At 40.5% G+C, this 22,746-nt stretch overlaps 2 protein-coding genes across 3 annotated transcripts in view; one reads left to right on the forward strand and one right to left on the reverse strand.

Annotated features, from left to right (window-relative positions):
• Positions 1-12,461, forward strand: part of LOC131252981 (arginine biosynthesis bifunctional protein ArgJ, chloroplastic) — a 32,336-nt gene extending 19,875 nt beyond the window's left edge. The window contains exons 10-18 of the mRNA XM_058253797.1: positions 178-247; positions 404-484; positions 574-660; positions 4,160-4,282; positions 8,299-8,361; positions 8,927-9,004; positions 9,116-9,261; positions 10,335-10,405; positions 11,939-12,461. Of these exons, the coding sequence (XP_058109780.1) occupies positions 178-247; positions 404-484; positions 574-660; positions 4,160-4,282; positions 8,299-8,361; positions 8,927-9,004; positions 9,116-9,261; positions 10,335-10,405; positions 11,939-12,021 (802 nt within the window). The 3' untranslated portion in view covers positions 12,022-12,461. The remainder of the gene's footprint in view (positions 1-177; positions 248-403; positions 485-573; positions 661-4,159; positions 4,283-8,298; positions 8,362-8,926; positions 9,005-9,115; positions 9,262-10,334; positions 10,406-11,938) is intronic.
• Positions 12,462-14,222: 1,761 nt separating this feature from the next.
• LOC131252982 (uncharacterized) lies at positions 14,223-21,560 on the reverse strand. 2 transcript variants are annotated; one of them, XM_058253800.1, is made up of 4 exons: positions 20,867-21,560; positions 17,231-17,779; positions 14,959-15,233; positions 14,223-14,736 (listed from the first exon to the last, which is right to left on the reverse strand). In XM_058253800.1, the coding sequence occupies exons 2-4, from the start codon at positions 17,762-17,764 to the stop codon at positions 14,505-14,507; spliced, it is 1,041 nt and encodes a 346-aa protein (XP_058109783.1). In that variant the 5' UTR covers positions 17,765-17,779; positions 20,867-21,560; the 3' UTR covers positions 14,223-14,504. The 2 variants fall into 2 exon arrangements, with proteins under 2 accessions (XP_058109783.1, XP_058109782.1); XM_058253799.1 differs by having other exon boundaries at positions 17,231-17,794; positions 20,867-21,559.
• Between the last annotated feature and the right edge of the window lie 1,186 nt (positions 21,561-22,746).

The raw sequence follows: 22,746 nt of genomic DNA on the forward strand, positions 1-22,746 counted from the left end.
TACTTGCCATTGCAATTGCAGTGATATCTCACTCTGTGTGCGTCTCTGTCTGTGCACACGTGCATGTGCGTGGGTGGCATGTGTGTGAGTGAACTTTGGATCTGTGCATGTGAACTTTGGCTCTTTGCATCCTATTTTTGAATTTCTCAACTTACATTAGCATGTCTGCATTTGCAGGGCAGATTCTGCTGCTGTAGCCATTACAACCACTGACCTTGTCAGCAAGAGTGTGGCCATTGAGGCTGAGGTCTGCATAATCCATTTTTCTTATATTCTGAAAATCTCACCTTGACATCACATTGGAACCATTTCATTATGGAATATATGTCAGCATTATAGATATCATGTTTTTTTCAGACCTGTTGCAGGTTAATATTTAAAATCCTTTTTGTGGTTTGAGTAGGTTGGAGGGGCACATATTAGAGTTGGGGGAATGGCTAAAGGTTCCGGCATGATTCATCCAAATATGGCAACCATGCTTGGCGTATGCCTCCCCGTCAATGATCTTTCCTCTCATCATTTTTACAGATGTGCATATTTGTAATGAAATTTCTGATCATGGATCTGTTGTAGGTGATAACAACTGATGCACTGGTTACCAGTGATATTTGGAGAAAATTGGTGCAGATTGCAGTGAACCGGAGTTTCAACCAAATTACGGTAAGCAAAGAAACAGCCGGAACTTGCTGATAAATATATATATATATATTTTTTTAAAGGTTGTGGAACTCCATATCTGCTTCCATTTGCTGTCTGGTTATTTTGTAAATGAGCTATTATATAAAACTAAGCCCCCATTCTATGCAATGAGGTTTTGAATCTGGAGTTGCAAACTTGCAACTGGGTTGGGCTAGAGTGTGTGTGTGTGTGTGTGTGTTGGGCCCATATTGAGTTTTTGTGCCTGAATCCCTGAACTAATTTGATTGGCACTGACATAGCATAGAAACTGGGCACACCCAGCTGATACGGCCCGCTTTGGGTTGGTATTGGTCTGACCTGAAGCAGATGGGTTGGGGCTGGTTGGGCCTGGTCTGGCCTGAGCCTGATCGCCTAGCTCATGGGCTGGGCTGTTCTTAGACTCAGTTTCGTAGCTCATGGGCTGGACACAAGCTCCCTCATGCCAGTCCAAGTGCAACCCTACCTTCGCATGAACCTACCTAAAGCCCAGGACGATTATTTAACACGGTTGAATATTTTTTTATTGGCCCCACCCCAGTCTTCCTCTGGTTCCCTAGCTCAAGATTGGACTAGGTTTGGACAAGGTTATTGGTTCATAGGATCACTTTGACACACTTTGGGCCAGCTCTAAGTAGCAACCCTATTTGAATCCATCTAGGTCAGTTACAGTGGAGATGATCCCTTCATGTACATTTTTTTGGTTGAACTTATGTAAGAATTTTAATTTGATTGGATTAACCTAGAGAGCAATTAGTTTGGTCTGGGTCATGACTCATGTCTATTTTAGTTTTTCAATGTAGCCTTTATCGAGTTTAGCTTTTCAATAGGCTTTTAATATAGCCATTGTTGATTTTTAAATTTTTTTATTTTTTATTTAAAAGAAGGAAAAAAGAAACCTCTGTGGTTTAAGATTTTTGCAGTATAGATGAACAAATATTTTGCATGTTATGCCTTACTAGGTCTGTGGCACGTGTGTTGCACATGAAGAGAGGAAAGAATAGATTGGATGAGAGAAAAGTAGGCGGCTAGGGTATCGTGGAGAGAGAAAGTAGGCACCGGCAGCGTTTTTGAAATGATGAAAATAACTTTGGCTGATGACTCACATTTTTAATGCCCCAAATAGCCCAACCTATATTGGAAATCCCTCCTTTGTCGTTCCAAATCTTTAGGTTAAGGACTCCTTCAAAACTAATTGCGGGGGCAAAATCATCCAAAACTGCTAGTGTTTTATATAGAGACTACGAGTATTGTATACGTGCAACGCACGTGTAGAGTAGGGGAGAGAGAGGCAAAGGGAAAGGGTGAGGCTACACACATGCATGGAAATAAAGAGATTAGGGATCAACGATGGATGACCCATCCCAACTTTTCTGAGTTTGTGGCCTATTCAAGCTTTAGATCTCCATCGTTTTTGGGCTGACATGCATGAGGCGGCCCAATTGCTGTATGGAAAGGATTTCACACGGTCGTCACAGTGGGCCGCACAGAGCCTCTGTTGCACGGGCTTCTTGATGCTACCCTTCCATGCAGGCTACATGAAGAGAAGAGGTGGGTAGGGTTGCTCGCAAGGAGTTGAAAAGACAAAAATGCTCTCAGGTTGAAGGGCTATGGAGATGAAATCAAACATTTCATCCTTCTTTACAACTAATTAGAAGGGCTGAAATGTCCAAAAGTGCTCTTGCTATGGTATAGATATATGCCTTGTAGTGCTAGTTGCCATGAGTGGTGTTTTTTTTTTTCCCGAAAAGTTACGAGATTTATTTATAAAACAAGGCCAAAAGAGGCCAACAAAAACAGAGAACTATATAGTGATTATACACAGAAAGAAAAATAGGACACTCACAAGAAGATGACCTGCACCCAAAGGCTAAGGTCTTTACAAGATAGAAAAAACAGAAAAACAGAAGTCACAGTACATTCCAAGATAGACTGTCAAAAGAGTAGTCCTTCAATGCTGGCCTGGAAGCTGCCCACTCAATAAGATGATGTTTTGCCTTAGAAAATACCCCCACTGCTGTTCGTGACAGATTATTGAAGCATCTGTTATTTCTTTCCTGCCATACTGACCACAAGACCACTGGCAAATGTAATCCCCAAAAATGCTTTCCTTTCATACCAGAACCACCACCTTCCCATGCCCACAGTGGGTTGGCTAGAGATTTTGGCATTACCCATTGAACTCCAAGCACCTTCTAGAAATTATCCTGAATCTCCTGTACAAACTGACAATTCAGAAAATTGTGATTTACTGATTTGCTGTCCTTCCATCATAAAGGGCAGACATTGACTAGAAATAGACCTTGATTTTGGAGGTTATCCAAGGTGAGCATCTTATTCCAACTAGCCAACCATACGAAAGCCACAACCTTCCTAGGGGCATCATATGACCAAATAAAAGAAGAATGCACTAGATTCGATCCCGGATAGGCACCAGTTAGCAGCGAGTAAAGCGATTTGCCAGGAGTGGTGTTTCAATAATTTATCAGAAAAGGGCTCTATGTGTGATTGGTGGTGTACAAAATGTGTGTATACAGAAGTCTATGTTACGAAAGTCTCTGTTGATTCAGAATTGTATACAAAAGTGATATATCTTGATCAGTGTTGTATACAAAATGTGTTTGTTAGATCAGTTTAGACATGCCTCAATTATTTTTTCTTTTTATATTTGTTTTTTAATTGTATATTGGGATCTGCTCCCACCTGTGATGAAACCATATATCTGGTGCTGACCCTACTGAAGTTCATGTTTTCATCAAGCAATCACATGGATTTCATTGTCTTGATTTGTTTGGAAGTTGGAACACCAACTGCACAAGTCACTGTTTTTTTCCCCCATTCCTCTTCCAATGCAACAAGCAGCTAGTCACAAGAATATTTTGCTCCCTATTTTCACAGAGAATTCTTGTACCCATGAATCTGCTGGGCAACAGTTTATGTTTATCCATCTCAGTTTCTGTTACCCATGTCCACCGATCTTCTAATGCTGTGGCAGACCAACTTGCAGGAGAGCACTACTTCCTGTGACTCCATCCAAATTGTCTGCCTGGGCTAATGTCTCTCCTTTTTCTTGGTCCTTTGACTTGGGTCCGGTGCCTAGATGCTTTTTTTTTTTGCCATTTTCTTTTGGAGTCTTTAGTTTCAGCTTGTTGTTTTGCAGTGTGTTTTCTGGGAACTGTTGGATTCACTCTGCTTCTTTCTTCTTTTTTTTTTCCTTTTTCAGTTTTTCTTAATCAAATTTGCAATTCAAAAAAGAAAAATAAAAATAAAAATTGTGGGTTCAACTTAGATCCTGGAGACCACTTCACAAATTAGACAGATCATGAGCCCACTCCTTGATTACAAATCAACACCAAGATGTCACTTCAAAATTTATTTGCATGGGCTTTGTGAGTTCGTTTGTTCCGTAGATCTACATGCATGGCATTACAGACTGCATTTTCACATTTATTTTTAACCTTGCTCATGTCTGGAGTTGCTGTAGGTTGATGGAGATACAAGTACCAATGACACTGTTATTGCATTGGCGAGTGGAATATCTGGATCAACCAAGATATCTTCTTTGAATAGCGATGAGGCACAACAACTTCAAGCATGTCTTGATGCAGTGAGTGCTGCTCCCTTGAAACTTTTTTCCCATTCCCTTTTGTAAAAAGTGTGATCTGCCACATTGACTAAAAGAATATCATAAGAATATGGTTGATATTGCATGTTTTGATGCCATTAACATAAAGAGGCCAATTGTTATTTTATTTTTATTTTTTTAACATTGACAATATCATTAATAAAAAGCCGAAGCCACAATTTACTAATGTACAAAACAGGAAAAATTACAACTCCCGCCAACAATCTGAAAAATGAGCAATGACCTTTGATGCCATCACCTATTCCATAACATTGGATTTAGCCCTTCTAAACACCTCTATGATCTGCCCCTTACGATTTCTAAAACAACGATCATTCCTTTCTAACCGCAAGGCCAACTACCAGCTAGCACACTTAATCGCCAAATTATTCTACCCGTTTTCCTTATTCCCCCGTCATCCCACGACAAAAGAAAACCGTCAATGGAGCTTGGGACCTTGGCAACACCCATACCACTCCAAACAACTGGAAGAAATTATCCCACAATCCTTTTGCAAATGAGCAATGTATAAAGAGATGATCCACAGTTTCCTCATCTTGAAGACAAAGGAAACATACATTCGAAAGGATCATTTTCCATTTTTTTAAGATTGTCTATTGTTAACACCTTCCTCCTCCCCACTAGCCAAGCAAACGCCGCAACTTTCAGAGGAGCACCGTAATGCCAAACGAACGTTGTTGAAGAAACCCCATCACTAATATTATCCCCCTTAGCAATAGATGTAGGGATTTCACTAAAAACTTGCCAGATTTATCTTTTAACCATTTAACGAGTTAAGAGTTTGACTTTACCGGAGACACACCTTAGATAACAATTCGAGCAGGCTAATAAATTCTTCAATTTCTTCATCCTCTAGATTCCTTCCACACGGCGGGGCCCATACAACTTCCTCTCCTCTCATAAAGAAATAACTAGCCACCTCAAATCTGCCTCCCTAGAAATCCCTGCTAACCATGGAAATATTTCGCTCGATTTTTTACTTCTCACCTATGCATCTTCCCAAAATCTAATGTTCTTCTCATCCCCCAAATAGTAATAAATCCCTTCCCAAATCTTTTGTTTTAATGACGCTACATATTTCCACATATATGATGATCGATACAATGATGATCAGAGAAAATAAGAAATTAGAGATACGGGGTTTAGGGTTTAGGGTAGGATTATGGATGGGGAATCGAGGAGTTTTAATGGGGGAAACAAGGGAAAATCAACGGATTGAGAGATTGTCCATATGGTCAACCTAGGAACCCGCGCGCATGCATCATTGGCTAGGGTTTTGGGGTCCTCAATGACTGATTTTGGTTGGGGTTAAAGTTGGATGATGAAAAGTTAAAGAAAAAGATGATTTGGATGGTCTTAGATAGGAAGGGAAGAAGAGAGATGAAATTTTTGTAAAAATACCACTTTTGAATAGAAAGAAAGAGAGAAGGAAAATGATAGATGGAAGCCTCGCACCTCCGTTAAATGGGGAATTGAATCACATCATACTCAAGCTACAAATTACATGGAGTATTAATGCAGGGGCATTTCACATCGGGCTCGAGTGGGGTAGCCTGTGGGATGCGGGGACACACTCGAAGTGAGCGGCCCGTGTGAGGTGGGTGGCTCGTGTGAGGTGGTACCTATGTGATTTTGGGCCCACAAGGGGGGTTCGGCTGAGGTCCTAACCCATGAAATGTGGGGCCGGGGCAATGAGATAAATGAACTGATTCGCCATGCTCTAACAATTCGAGCTTTTAGAGTAAGTGGTTAATTGTCCTGCATCAAATTGGTATCAGAGCAACCTGTGGATTGCGGGGACACACTTGGGGTGGGCGGCCCGTATGAGGTGGGTGGCTCGTATGAGGCGGTACCCATGTGATTTGGGGCCCACGAGGGGGGTTCGGCTGAGGTCCTAATCCATAAGATGTGGGGCCTGGGCAATGAGATAAAGGAATTGATTCGCCATGCTCACAGTTCGAGCTTTTAGAGCAAGTGGTTAATTGTCCTGCATCAAGTATTCTTCAAATCACACAAAGAAGAGAAAACACAAAGCTCTTTTTTTTTTCTAAATAATGGTATTAGGGCTTCACACTCCCATCTTTCTCTTTTATAGTCTCAAAAAAGACCATTTACAAAAAGACGCTCTCAGATAAGATTCTCAACATAAAGACGCTTAATAAATTAAAAGTTGTTTCTAACTCCCTAATCTCAACACAAATATAAGGTATACCAAAAATAACGAAGCATGTAACAATCTAAACAACTAAACTATTCCGTAGCCCAATGGGATCCACAATCAAAATGTTTAATGATGATGATCCAACGGTCCGATGTGTCCATTAAGCTCTTATATGCAACCCACGTGCATCTTCCCAATGTAGGGTCTTCAAAGATGCATGAACATGCACATGGGGTCTTCGACGTGGCTAGGAATGTGAATTGGGCCAAGTAGGCCCCATGCAATCGTCATCTAGCCACAAGGAGACTAGCTCAACCCTCCTCCGATATGGTGCTTGGATGTCCTCATCAATGGATCTGGTCCAAAATATTTGAGAACTTAGCCTCATGATCCCTGAATAATTCCCTGTTCCACTCCTTTAACTTTCCTTTGAGAAGCTTCAGCTTCTTATGCAACTTGAATGCTGCTGAACCCTCTGCCTGAAATGAATGCCACCAGCTCAAAACCATATCCTTGAACCCTTCTGCTTCCAGCCACATTAGCTCAAACTGAAACGGTTTGGTTCCCCAACTATCAGATGCCATTTTCAGAATAATGGGGCTGTGGTCAAACACCACTCTGGGCCAACCTTGGATCTGCATGGGCCAATGGAAAAATGGACACCCAATCAAGAGAGACCAAAAATCTATCGAGCCGAGATAAGAGTCGGAGGACTGCGCCCATTAGACCACGTGAACTTGGCTCCAGACATTGGAATATCCACCATATCAGAATTCTGGATCCACTGCGAGAAGTCGCACATACTTCTGGTAATTCCATACCCCTGGTATTTCTCATGAGAAAAGCACATCACATTGAAAACGCCCCCTATACACCACAGAGCCCCCCACCTAATTCATGGGCAGCTTTTGGAGTATTTATAGTCCCGCTGATAACTGTTATTCCATTACAACAGGTTTTGTTCTAGGTAGTTTTGTGTCATGAACGCTTCAAGATGTTTGATGTAGTGACTTTTTCTCCCATTGAAACTTTTTCCATGCGCTTTCGTTCAAAAACCAAGGTTTATCATTATCATGTCAAAAATATCCCTACTATATTTAACATGAGTAGCATTTGGCCAATTTTACCTCTGCAATTAGGCATGGGAGGGGGCATAAACTTTTGAAAAGGGTGTCTGAACATTGAAGGGCATTTTTACTCCTTTCAACTCTTTCATACATAGCCTGCTCCCACCTTTCCTCTTCTTGGTCAGGGAGCCCATTCAACAAAGGCTGTGTAGGACCCACCTGGTGACAATGTGAAATCCTACATGTGTTGTGCTGCGTCGTGTTAGGACGTCAACTCAAAAAGGCGGCAGATCTAAGACTCAAGTGGGCCATGGCACCAAAGAAAGTGGGATGGGTCGCCCAAGGTTGAAACCATTTTGGGCACCTCTCACCCGGTTTAAATTCACCACACATGAGTCACACTCCTGTGCGCATACAGCGCTTGACTCTCTCAGTTATACAGACTGGGAGGTGATCAAATGGGCTGCGTAGAATTTACTTGACGTGTGCTGTTGATTCTTTCGTGTTGTTACGTGATCAGCATATAGACATTAATAGAAGTTAGAACTCCTTCAGAGCATCCTTCAAGAAAAGAAGAACAAGAACAAGAACTAACTGCTACAAAAAAACCCTCATGGTGCAAATATTCAAATGAATCTACATGAACTAGTTCTCTTTATAATCCCTTAAAAACTTAGTTCTTCTTTGAATTGTGCACCAAAGATTTTAATGGAGGGTGATCATGTGTAAAAGCTATATTTCCATTCCAGGTAATGCAAGGTCTCGCAAAATCAATAGCATGGGATGGAGAAGGTGCAACGTGTTTGATTGAGGTTTTGTAAAATGATACGATTTCTTTTGCTAATATTTACTTTCATATTTGTAGTAAATCAGTCAACAGATGTCCGCACCTCTGCTCATGATGGATGAATCTCAACCTATGTCATGATCACCACAATCATTTTGTGAGGCAGACCTCAGGCAGTTTGCCTCAAATCCTACTTAAAAAGAGGAATGCTACTTGCAGACGCCATCCTGCAAGTGCCAAACAAAAGCGCCTCAAGCATACAAAAATGGTTTACGTGTGCAAGATCCATTGTGTTCATCAGGTGGGGCATGAGGTGACTGTTCACTAACACCCAAAAGTCAGGCCAGTCCACTTGTAAGGTGCACGTGTGTATGAAAAATGGTTGGTTGGAAAAGGATACTCAATTTTCTATGTTCAACATGCATGTGTGGCCCTAATAAATCGAACCAGCCTATTTTGGGCTAAGGTACATTCCTGATGAACGGTCTGGATATCGTACACATCTACCATCTTTTCATAAAATGTTTCCATTGTTTCTTGATCAAAGGTATTCTATATTTCTAATCAAAACTCAATAGACGTGTGTGTAGGTTACAGTAACCGGTGCAAATAATGAGGCAGAAGCAGCAAAGATTGCACGCTCTGTGGCATCTTCCTCACTTGTTAAGGCATGAACTCTTGTCTACGTTCAGCTTGTTCTTATTTCAATTTGTTTGCTACATTGTTTCATTGACTCTAGGCACCCAATTTCCTTTAATGGGTCAAAACATTTTCTTCAGGCTGCAGTATATGGAAGAGATCCAAACTGGGGTCGGATTGCTTGTGCTGTTGGCTATGCAGGGATTCCTTTTAACCCAAATGATCTTCGTATATCACTTGGAGATATTCCGCTCATGGATGGCGGGCAACCACTTCCGTTCGACAGGTTAGAACCAAGCCTAGACCTCTTTCATCCTACGAATTCCTCAACATAGCAGACAAACCAAGCAGTTTTTATTGTTGCTCACCTCCGAATTCTTGTCTCTCTCTTTTTTTTTTTAATCCGTTGAGTCCTCCTTAACAAAGTTTAGAAAAAAAAAGCCAATACCCTTCATTTTCATAAAATATCCTCTCTTTTTCTATGAAGTGAATAACATACTTGGCTGCTATTGCTGTGGAAGATCTCTTGGGAAATGTGAGCCTTCAAGAATATTCTTTCTGGGTTTATAAGGTGATAAGTTGGTATTGGGTGGTTAGGCTGATGAATTTCCAGGTGCTTCCTTTTTGTGGGTAAGTACGACCTCTCTGCATTGGCGTTTCAGAGCAGAAAATCATACATTAGGTGGGCTCCATTTCCTCTGCTTTCTCTGCTCCAAATTGAAAGGGGATAAGAATTGCAATATGGGGCAACACATCCAAATATCCAATCCCCCTCAAATTGGGAATTTTCCTAACAGCCTCTAAGCTACAGCTAAGAATATACAAAAACCTCAAGTCCTGATCAAGCTGCCCCACTTGGGGCCCCAATCTTTTCCTTGTTTAAGTTACGCACTGCACTTCTAGTTGCTCAGATTTTTTTTACACACGCGCACAACCCCCCCACACACACTTATGCCGTAGTTGGATTTCACCACCTATGGGTACTCGAACCCTTGACCAGTTGCTTAGAAATATTTAATTGTCCATGGCTTTGATAACGACCTACGGGTCCTATTTCTTGGATGAATAGAAAAATACTGTTGGAATACTAAAATGACCGAAATAATGAAATCGTCGAGACATCCATGACGTAGCTGAGAAAAAATAGCACCCTCTCTTTTTGCACCTTATGCATGTAGCGATGTGGATGGCATAGGTGTGCTTCCATGGGAAATATTTTGGGGTTAAGCTGGGATTAGATTAAACAAATCCTTAATGCCACAACGAGGGACTCATGGATGTCATCTGCTTTATTTTACACTTTTCAATATCTGTTCACTCTCTCTAATCATGTTGCTAAGATTCTAGAGGGTTTCTCAGGGCTGCAGCTAGCAGTTATCTCCGTCAGGCGGGAGATACTCATGGCACTGTTGGAATTCATGCATCTGTTGGTAAGCTTTTGATTTATTTTTTTTTCCTTTTTCTCTTTTTGGAAAATTAATTAATAAAAGCAAGATTGAGATGCTTATTACAGAGATGATCTGGAAACTCCTTCCCTAATTGGATTACAAAATGGCCCATGACCAAGCCCAAGCAGGTCCTAAAGGCCTGACAATCAGAGCAGCCCAGATAGATTGTTGAGAGTAGAATTTGTTTGATGGGGCTGGGCCTGAATCCAAGTCATTACTGAAGTCTCTGGCCTGCACAAGCTCCGGCCAAGATCAGTTGTAACCCTCTTGCCAAGATCATCTGCTACTAGCCTCATGAGGGGGATACAAAGAACGCCTCTGAAACTAGACAAATCCAAGATCTGGTCAATAATGCTTGATAATCCCCATTCCCCATGGCCTGAACTTCTTGAAACCCACATTTCTAATTTTGTACTCTGAAGAACAGTCATACATGCACAGGGTCTTAGACATGCACATGATTCATCCAACACTAGCCAAATCCAAGATCTGGTCAATAATGCTTGATAATCCCCATTCCCCAAGGCCTGAACTTCTTGAAACCCACATTTCTAATTTCATACTGTGAAGAACAGCCATACAGGTGCAGGGTCGTAGACATGCACATGATTCATCCAACAAACAAATGCTGGACTAATTCATGTATAATGATCAAAAGAACTTCATAGGGGATCTCTTCCTTGTGTAGTCTGCTGTAAGTCGCATGCGATTCTTGCTTTAACATGATATGCCTGGATGGACCCCACCAACCTTGCAGATCATGGTTCCTGTCTATGGCTAGCATCCAAGCAAACTCGATATTTTTAGCTTTTGTTATCTTGAGAGAGAGAGAGAGAGAGAGAGAGAGCTTTGCAAATAGACACGTGGCACATGTACCAGCATGACACACAGGAGGTTGGTCCGGCCTTCTACATGTTTTCCCAAAAATGAATATGATCAAATCAGCATGTGGGCGCCAATCTTGGAAACAGGTGGATGGGTAATAAAATTCAACCAATTTTTTTTTCAGAGCCAGCTATTTGTTTTGCAAACTCTGGTTAACCTGACCAGTGGATGAACATTATTCTTGGGTCAGTACATCAATTTAGTGGTGCCGTGCTGACAGATGGATTGGATCTCAGACCTATCCTTGCCATGATGGCACATGTATACCATGTACTGATGTACATGAGCTTTATTGCACAGGCATGTGGCCTTGGTTGGCTCTCTGTACAATAAAACTAGATCATTCTTCAAACTTGTGCAATCATAAATTCTTTCTTTTCCTCTCTTTTGCTTGGCACAGCCCTCCTGATGTCCAACCTTTGACGACTCTATGATTCTCGCCACAATGCCGTATCCATTCACCAACAAAAAATCTCTCCATAGACAATTGGCTAATCCAACACGTGTAACCACCAAACAATCATAGAGTTCTGCAACAAACATTGCCTTTACCTACACCATCTTTTGCTTGGAGATGCCTCTGACATTGATTTTTTTCCATGCTCCCTTGTGGTTGTTTTGGTTGGACAGGAAGCGGGCAAGGAAATAGCTGTGCGTGGGGATGCGATCTGAGTTACGATTATGTTAAAATAAATGCAGAGTACACAACATAAGTCTTGAAACAGCATGGCATGATGTCGGTGGATCGTATGCATTGATGTTGTTACAACATTGTTTTGCTTGAAACAGCATGGCATGATGTCGGTGGATTGTATGCATTGATGTTGTTACATCATTGTTTTGTTTTACTCATAAAAATAGCAGGATCTGGTGCTTGAAGTGGAATATTGAAAAGAGAAAGTACATGGTGTTACTGCCCCCGAGACGGGCACACATGTAGAAGATCTGCCCTACCATGAATGGTCCGGGCCCTGAAATAAAGTCTTAATGCTCTAGGCCCATTGGTTGTAGTTTTGTGTAGTCAATAGGATGAACGGGCTTGATCATGTACGTACCCAACAAAATACTGGGCATCTGAGAAACAGCAACTAATGCAGGAAAGAATGCTAATTATGCAAATAGTAATAAATAAATCAATAAAAATATTAAAACACTATCATGTATGCCGTACAAGTGTGCAGTGATTGCCTTTGACTCGGTTGAGGAGATGTGGTGGGCTGGAAAGGGGATGGTTCATTCAAAACAGAGAACTGGTCCAGAGTCAACAAAAAGAACTCACAGCTAGATGGTCAGATTTTTCCAATCACTGCAAATTTTTTTCCTAGAACTCATCCTTCCGCATGGTGGCCCACCAGCTCATCATCTTCCTCAGATTTCTAGAGTAGCATTAAGACTAAAGCTATTGCCCTAATTCAAACGCATGGTCTGGCGCTCTCGAGCTGCAGTTGCGCTCTTGATTAGACAGTCTTGATCATCTCTAAGGCTTGCACCAAAGACTACTAAACGGAGCAGAAAAAGACGGATGAATTGAAATCTGTGGTCAGTGTGGTAGGTGTTTATATTACCTTTTTAGACAATACAAGTAAAGATTAGGGCTTCTTGTGAAATACCAACCACGTAATTTTCAATGAAGGGATGGAGCCCAAATTAGTGCTTGATACTCTGGCTGAGTGGGGTTGATGATACGCAGGCTCTTTGAAATTACTTGAAAATTGCACGGGGCATAATAGTAGTCAAATTAAACTGTCCATATTAGGGTGTCCAGTGGAGATGTATCATGAACTAAAAATGAAGGTTATTTGATTATCTGACTATTGGATTGATGGACATTTATAGGATGGTTAATAACGAAAAATATCCAAGAGTACCTTGTACACAAACAAGTGTCCAATGTATCAGAGGTTAGGATTGTGTAACCAATCTGATATTGGGATGCTGATTTGAGCAGAGTGAGCTGGCACAATCTAATCAGTTTATTTTACTTGATATATGCTGCATCTGCATTTTCTGGTTGCTTGCGTATTTATTAAGTGTCACGCACACATGTAGGTTGAGTATCATATAACGCTCTTTAAAACCATCTTAAGAAGAGAGGATGGATTGATTCGCATGCAATCCATTTCGTTTCAGCTTTCACACTCAAAACAGAGATCACATGATTGATTTTTCTCCTAAAAGAAACAATGCTGGTGCATCTCATGCAATTTCAGATGACAACGATGATTTTGATTTTTATTTTTATTTTCTCCAAAAAGAAATAATGGCTTTAGCCTTAATGTTACTCTGGAATCATCTGATGCAATTTTAGATGATTCGGTATCTTTTCAAATGTAGGGAGAATTCAGTAGCATCTCAGCAGCACACTATATCAGAATTTGTATTTCTGGTATTAAGTATATCCTTTGGCTGCGCAGGATCTACACAAAGCAACCGGTGTTTGGATGCCACTTGACAAAATGATTTCATCCCATTTTAGTTAACATTAAATTCGTATTAAAGATCATATAGATATCGTGAAAATTCACAACGATTTTGTAACTGGGGTCGAGTTCCCTGTTCTATCTGATCACACATGTTCGGAACTAAATTGTAGATATGGAGACCACCGTTGATCTGACAGCCCGCATCTTGATTGGTTGTTGATATATGCGAATACAAGGATTCGAACGGAGGGAAGGCCAAAGATTCGACAGGTAGGATATGTTCAAATTAGGGAGATGTTGGAATGGTCCATCCATGATGAGACCCTGGGATCGGATCAATGGCTTGGATCTACAAACTAAAAGTTTGTTCTCCTCTTCATGATTAATTTGGTTCCAAAATATGACTCAACCAAACGCACCTGCCTACCTACCCTCTGAATTATTGGACGCAAACTCATACGTGGGCACCCTAATAGGGTCCTCTGGTGTCCAAAAAAACGAGGCTTTTATTTCTCAACAACATGCACGCAGTACAAACATCAACAACACTCCCACTATTCTTTCTTGAAATACCAAATCATCACCCAAAATTATAGATGGTTCCAAGAGCTCTCTGGCAACGCCTCTGCGTCACAACAGATGAAATATACTCTTGTCCACATGATCTCCTCACATTACTGCTACTTTCTTTATTTACTTACACACATATATACATAAGCTCATGACCTAAACCCCCCACAAATCAGGAGATAATATCTCCAAAGCAATGCAATTCACGTCGCCTCTGTAGCCGAAAGGTGCACCTTAGCAAGTGATGATGCCTCAAAGAAGCTCCTCCCACACTTGTCCTGGTTGCTAATTCCCACACTTGATACAATGACACCTGCACTCAGCCTATCAGAACCATCTAATGCTGGTACTTTATCACCAGTTGGCTCCACTTCTTGGCTCATCTGATCAAAACCATCTACTGCTTGTAGCAATCTATTTCCTGGTGCCTGCAGCCTGATAAAAAAAGCCTTGTTACAAAATAAAAATAATAAGAATGATGATGAAGAAACACTCTCTCTCTCTCTCTCACACACACACACACACACACATCACAGCAAGTTTGCCATGTGTACATCACAAGGTTGCCACCTGGTGGAACTTCTTTGGCATGCACATAATAGTAGCATTACAGCAGTTCTTTAATACTTTATTCTTCAGGATAAATAGAAAGAGGACCTTAGAGGCAGAAGGTTGGCATTGGCAATGCTTCTTCGATTGGCATGATGTTTCTTCTCACTGCTGCTCCCACGAGTAGATTTGCCTTTGTGCTTGTGTTTTTGATCTTTCTTCTTGCACTTGGGACGCTGGTGGTGGTTCTTCACTGTGTGGGACATGGAGGTGGATGGAGGGTCATAAACATCTGCTGCCCATTTTACGTTCATCTTCCCTGTCCGGGGTGTACCCTGCTGTTCACGGCCACCTTTCATGGCAGAAATGAGCTTTAAAGAAGTCTGGTAAACAGGGGGGGAAGAATAAACAGAAGTGAATTGCCATCCAAGAAGGCTTCAAAGCATCTACTGGTATGTGTCAACTAGGCAGGTGCAACTCCAAATTTATTATTAAAAAAAAAAAAAAAAAAAAAAAAAAAAAAAAAAAAAAAAAAAAAAAAAAAAAACTGAAATTATATAGCCTACAGCCATCACTAAACAACAATACTGTTACTGTTCTATGACTTAAAATTGGTACTAAAATCGAAGTTCAACACCCTACACATACAGATTCAATGTTTCCTGTCACAAGCAGATGCTATGCATATACATGTTAGTTGGTTCCTGGTGCAGGTGGGGGTGGCAATGGGTTGGGTCTAGCCAGGGATCAACTGGCCCAACCACTTCTGAGCTGGCCTTGAGCCAGGGGTAGTGTGGATCAGGCTCATACCAGGCCAGAAAATGTAGAGGCCCATTTTAAGTAAACAGGTCAGGCTCGGGCTGAACCCTAACCAACCTTGGGTTTCAATTGTGTCAAAATTTCAGTATACCAGCAAGGCAAACAATCCGATGCGCTCCATCCTTTGATCAGTCATATACTTCTAGCAAAGTATCAGGTACTCCTTTACCAAATGGTGGTATGCATCAAATAATCCTTGGCGATTTTTATTTTTTTAAAAAAAGGTATTGAAGACTCCTCCAAGTGGTGAGAGGTCATACTCTAGAAATGTTCAAAGTACTCCATCCTCTAAATGGTGGCAGAATGCCCGTACCCTAGCATCATATTAAATCTACCTTTATTAAATGGTGGCAAATAAAACATTTTTTTAAGCATAAAATACTCTATACTCCTTACCTCTACCTAAATAGTGGTGAACTTTCGTTGCAGTAAACCCTAATATGTGAGGGAGCTTGGAATTGGAAACTCTCTCTCAATTCCAACATGTAGAGGCTGTTTTGGAGGATCCAAGATCCGTGCTTGAAAGGTATATTGGGGCAGGATTGTTTTCCAACAAAAGCCCTCAGTGCAATTCCTTTCACAGTAGAAATTATATGAACAATCCAGTCTTGGGTGAAAAAATTGAAAGAAAAACAAAAAGAAATGTGGAACCCAGGCTGCCAGTGGGCTTGGGCAATTAAAAACATTGAACAGGCCCCACCTGACCTGTTTAAAATCCAGGCCCAAGGCCACCTTGGGGGACTCAGGCTTGGCATGTCCCAGGCCTCCCAATGTCCAAACTGAGTATGGCCCTAGCACGTGTTTCAGCAAGCATTCTAGATGCTTGCCAAGAATCACGGCTCCCAAGTATTAGCGCATGTGGAATCATTTATTTATTTATTATCTTTCTTTTTTTAATTTGAAAGATGACAAGAATTTATTAGACCCAGAGAGAAACAAGACATATAAAGAGAAATACAAGGATTCAGAGCAAGTGCCCTCTCTTCGCTCCTCTAACAAGCTGACAGGCTACCTCATTAGCCACATGGCTTGCTAGGACTAGGAAGAAATGGGCTCGTGAGGAAAGAACAAACAATTCCATCGCGTAAATACAATATGAGAGCTTCCAAGGCCTCGAAATACCACCAAGACCCAATAGGAATCACACGTGGATCCATCATAAACATATGTTCAAAGAGTGTCCAAACAAAATGTAAAGCATGTACATATAAGGGCTGTCAATGGCCATGCTAGCCCATAAGGCCTTTGCAGGTCTTCCCATTATGGGCTGGGCGTGGGTTGCTAAATTAGGACCAAGGGCCGGCCATGTGCCTTGCAATTAAGCCCTGTTCATTAATGGAGCTGGAATCCGAATGTGATTTGAAGTATGCAAGACAAACCTAAACCCAGCACAGTGAGGGGCAACTCATAATATACTCACAAAATATTAGCTTGCTTAGAAGGAGCAAAGCTTAATTCCCCCACTCCAACTCTCCCCTACCCAGCCAGTTGACAGCCCTATATGCATACACCCAAACGGAAATGTATAAACATAAGCAATGGATGGATTCAAGAAACTTACAGGCAGAGACATCGAGCGAGTACAGACAGGGTTCTGAGATTTCAGAGAGCTTTGACCAGGCGGTTCTATGCAAATTGACTCGGCCCCCTCATCCATGGAAACGGGAGACAGCAGTGTCTTTTCTGAAGATGGAAATGTTGCCCACTTGCTCAAGCTCTTCTGGATCGTTGCAGTCGAAGCGCTAGCATGATTGGTTTTCAACTCTTGGGACATGTTTTCCTTTTCTTGATGGTTTAGCTCGTCTTTTTCTGAAGTTGGGACGTGACCAGATACCCCTTCCTGAGCATCTTGAATATGTAGGATTCGATCAACAGCAGTTCCAAGTTCCTCTACATTTGAACTGTCTTTCCTAATAACAGAATCATCATCTGCGTCTTTTCCAGACATTACTTTAGCAGTCTCTCCAGCATTAGTACAAGCACATTCCTCATGTTGTAGGTCTGATTTCTCTGTCTCAACATGGGGACTATTTACATAGAACTCAATGCCAGCATCTTCAGAAACTGAGTTTGCATAAGGTTTGGAATCATCCATTACTAGTACTGGGGGCTGAAGAAACAAAAACTGCCAAAACGTTCAATATTAGAAAAAACTAAACTCCAACGGAAAAACCATAAGGCCAACCAAAAAAAAAAAGAAGAAGGAAATAAGCAACAACTAGAATCCTCTCCCATTAAGATAAACCCCACCAGGACCAGATGACTTCCCACTAAGCATGCTGTGCTGATAGAAGGAACAATTAAAAGAATATGGGGAAAATGTAATGTTTGGGACTCTTAATAAAAGTTCATTACTTATAAGAAAAGGTTGAAAATGAAACCATATCTATGATCCAACTACCTAAACTATGAGCACCATAAAGCACATTAGATTCCCAGTTAGCGCAGAGGTGCATAAGCTTCTGCAAATTATTTTGGCACGAAGAAGAACACGAAGCCATACATCAAATCACTAGAGCATGGTTATTGTGGTTAAAATGTAAATTCTAAATCCTATGTCATTGTTAGGCAACAACGGTTAATAGGCATACCGAATACTAGAACTCCTGCAAGGATTCAAAAGCACATCCATCCAGCATGAGTAGTTTTGACAACAAAGATGACATCGTGAAAGTTAACAAACTAAAACAGCCCAGGGTCTGTTTGGTAGAAGCCTGAAAATGAGGTAACATCATTTTAGTTAATCATAATTGGATACCATGACCTATAATACATAATTATGATTAGCTCAAATGAGAATATGAGATGAACCCATTTCCAGACATCTACTAAACAGGCCCTTAGATTAGGCAATCTACATATGATAAATTTGACAAAAAGATCCAAAGGGGCTAAGCATTTCTTACCAAAAGTATCCTCCAGCTAAAGAAGGTTGTGTGGCCCACCAATCATTTCTCATAGCAACGTAAGTATAAACATGTCTAGACATGGAAAAACTGGAAAAAGAATTTTTCAGAAGCAAATGCATTACATGCCTGTTGGTGTGCAACTCTTCACAATGCTTTTCCATGTATGATTATGTGCAGAAAATATGTTATCATATAGAAAATCAGCAAAACATGCATATGCATGCAGTCCGAGGGTACTCAAGAATGGCTGCATTCTTTTTATTGTTTATGAGAGCTCGATCATATGCATGAACAAGTCCACACTACAGCATGGATATCTATCAATGTGTGCATGCAAGGTGCATGTAATGTTCATCATGCGTGCATCAACAGTATCTGCATGCATGCATGCATCTTCATACACAAGAATATACACATGCAAATGCATCTATGTGGTTGTATATACATCCATATGTTAAAGAATCCAAGGATGCAAGTAAATACATGCATACAGTTCTTTTTCTTTTCTTTTCTATTCTTATCTGCATAAAAGAGAAGCACAACTACAACTCACAAGATAAAAAGCCCTTCTTTTACAAGTCTATCGATCAACTAAATCATTGGTGATTAGCCTCACAAGATACATGGCTAAAGCTCGACCTTTAAAAGGTTTGAAACATCCAAAATGTATGCTCTCTAAGGACCTAGATGTTTCTTCAATGTACCTAGATGTTTCTTCAATGCCCACATTGCGCCATGATCAAATTACATTCAACAAAGAACGGTAAGCATCATCACTAACAAAAAAAAAATCTAAAAGGGCGTTTGGGTTTTAGCTTCAAATGAAGTGCTTGCATGGCCATTCAAAACATGGTTTTATAGACCCGAACAAGCATGGCTGATTCATTCCAATTTGGTTGAAATCATCCCAACTTTGTCTGATTATTCTCTACACTTGCCCAGGGACTGGTTTTGTTATCCACTAATACAGGCATTTCAACTGAGTCATGTTTGTGATGTAAACAGACCCATCACACGGGATATCTTTGCGTTCCCTACTGCATAAAGAGTAGGCATATGCTAGAAACAGGATATGTGCTTGCCTTAAAGAGTGGGGAACAAGGGTTCTAACATAAAGAACATTAGAGATTCTAGATTCCAGATTCCAGATGGAAAAAAAAAAATCTACAATGGAACCAAAGTTACAAGTTGGGTTGGCACAAAGAAGCTACCCAATCAAAAAGAAATGGCCCTAGCAAGGTTAGCTGAACGACTTGACATGCCAAGATATGAGAAGAGCGCAAGTATCCCTTTACAAAATGCAATCAGCAATTAAATGCTTCTAAGCATCCCATGCTAACCAAGTTCATTCAAGCCACAGATCAAACCCTCTTCTAGCATATTGGATGTCCCTTGGTTGGAGGAACTGAGCAGGCATCATTTGTTTCCACCCAAATTATCCATCCATTTAATTTTTCAAGTCCTACCGAAAAGGAACCTCAAAACAGAGGTGAACTTGAAATGGTTCCCGTTTCTCTCAATGCCTCGAACAATGGGCAGTTGATGATTATTATCCATCTCCTGAATCAGTATTGCAAGTGTTCTGCAGGCCTCAGGGTACATTCAAATAGAAACTTTCATTATTAAATAAAAAAGAGAGAAAAAGAAAAGAAACATAATAACTCAACCGTGGAATATATGTTTCAAGCAGGCTGCAAGAATTGTTAAATGGAATTGAAGACTTCATAAAATAGCATGGCCCCACTTCATAAAATTAAGCTTATTTTCATATGAACAACTGATAAATATAAAGTATATGACAGAAGTTATACCATTACACCCAAAAAACCAATAATAAATAGACTAAACTAGAATCTTTCTAAACCACCCAGTTCTTACAAAGGCAAAATAGAAAAACAGTAACTCAAACATTAAAAAAACGATAATAATAAAATAAAAATAAATAAATAAAAAATCTATCAAAGAAAGAGAGAATCGGTTTCTCACAGAAGGCAGGATTAATATTTCAAGCTAAAAAATAAATTCAACAGAATTGCATTATTTGTAGCAGGGATGATGTCCTCCAAGACTCTAATTTCCTCAGACATAAAATAAAATAATCACTAAATTGAAAGAAAAGGGAATAAAATTAAGGTAAATCACTACAAGCAAGTACGGTGAGCAGAGAGAAAAGTCCTTATCAGCCAATCTAGCTACACTAGCATCAAAGACATCGGTATGGGATCTTATTCCATGACATGTTTAATTTAGAACGGGAAAAATGAAGAAAACTGGCAAAAGACATTTACCTCGTGTGGTAATTACACAATCTCAAGAGATCACAATGCTGTCCTTGCAAGAACAGGATCCGACACAACTCAAGTTGATTCCAATAACAGGATCTGACACAACAGAAGCTGATTCCAACCTCCAATACCTCGATCTTAAATTTCTTGATGTTGCTCCAATTCAGGAACGGCAACAAAGATGAAAGTTTCGGATCTCTCAATGCCAAGTCGCTTCGTCTCGTTCAGATCCAAGAAAGACAAAGAAAGAGGAGGAGAAGGAGAAGAAGAAGAAGAAACCCTAAAACGACACGATCGACATCCTTAAAAATCTAGCGTCAACTCAAATTACCACGCCGATTCCATTTCTCCAGCTGTTTCAGGCGATGAGAGCAAGATCCGCCATGGAAGGACGTCGTGGAGGGGATCATCATTGAGCGGCGGAGGAACTCCCTGAGCACCGAAGGCATCGTCGATGCTCTCAGAAACCCTAATCCAACGCCTAAAGAAAAACAAGGTAAAAAACTATTTTGAGGAGAGAACTTCTCGATCTCTTCAATTAATCGAAAAATTAACTCAAATCAGCCCATTTAAAGGGCGATCGTAGAGATCGGGGCTTCAAATCGAGATCAGACTGCAAGAATTTTCGGGGTTTCAGGGCGGCGTTTTAGGGGTTTTTGGAGAGGGACATGACAAATGGAGGAAAAGGATGGGAATGGCAGATAAGAGGGAGGAGTGACGTATTTATAGCGAGGATGAGTTTTTTTTTCTACTCTGGCAGAGTATGGTGCTTGATACTCATGCACTCACCGATTGGACACGTTGCAGAAACTAAGTCTCATTAAACCGACTACATTGTGAAACTATTTGTCTCCATATCATGATATAAGATTGGTTGAAAAATCCTAAAATCTGATTGGTGGAAGATTGTTTGTTGAAACAGGACTGTTGGATGTACTTCATTTAACCGTCCAATAAATGTCCATAAATCCAACGGTCGAATAATCAAATAAGCGTACTTTTTTTTTTACTTATTATGCATCTAAACTGGGCCCCATAATTTGGACAGTTTTATTTTAATTAATTACATGCCACGTATGCAATTTATACGTGCATGTGCATCATCCATCAACTCTGCCAGAGTCCAAGTTTTTCTGCATGCAGTGAGGATTTATTTGACCACGTAGACTTTTTTATGTTAGTTTTATACCATTTAAAATATAGAGATAACTCAATGCCTTACACGTGTCATTGTTCTAAGCCCACCTAGACCGTCCATATTGTTTTTTTAAGAAAAAACTGTAGATGGAGCATCAGCCAAAATTTACTCTAAGAAGATAATAGTAACCATCAGATATTTCCTTTTAAAATTGGACCACCCACTACTTTACTTTTTAACCATCCATTTGATAGCCATCAATTTATATGGTTAGGATTTTTTGATCGGTTTGATTTCAGTGATGTACTCCATTCACAGTATGAACCGCAATTTGGATGATCTGGTGGATGGCTGTAAATCAGTGCTGCATTGAAGCAGAATGGTTTGTACCATTTTCAAAGCGGTGGTAAACTACCACCATAGGAGTCTAAGTACATTTCGAGTCTTCGACACAAAAGTAGAGTATGAAGATCCGTGTCATGCACGTAGATGATCTCAACGTGGAATGATTAAGTCAATCCAAACCGTCCAAAACGTTGGGGTCGTCATATTATTTTACGAAAAATTACGTAGTCATATTATTTTGTGAAAAATAAAAATTTCGCTGACCGTAAATAGACTGAGAAGATAATGTTTGTCCAAATTCATAATCAAACGTCCAAGCATCACCCACTTCATGACACGGGAGAATCGACACGTTTGGGAATTCGTATGCTCGAACTGCTCGTTTTAAAAAAATCATATT

Source organism: Magnolia sinica, chromosome 8 (assembly GCF_029962835.1).
Source record: "Magnolia sinica isolate HGM2019 chromosome 8, MsV1, whole genome shotgun sequence".
NCBI classification, from domain to species: domain Eukaryota; kingdom Viridiplantae; phylum Streptophyta; class Magnoliopsida; order Magnoliales; family Magnoliaceae; genus Magnolia; species Magnolia sinica.

Coding starts and splice junctions, on each gene's coding strand:
- LOC131252982 (XM_058253800.1), bottom strand. CDS start 17,764: ATGGATGATTCCAAACCTTATGCAAACTCAGTTTCTGAAGATGCTGGC. Junction 15,234..17,230: donor CTCGCTCGATGTCTCTGCCT/GTAAGTTTCTTG, acceptor CCTGTTTACCAG/ACTTCTTTAAAGCTCATTTC. Junction 14,737..14,958: donor GCCAACCTTCTGCCTCTAAG/GTCCTCTTTCTA, acceptor TTTTTTTATCAG/GCTGCAGGCACCAGGAAATA.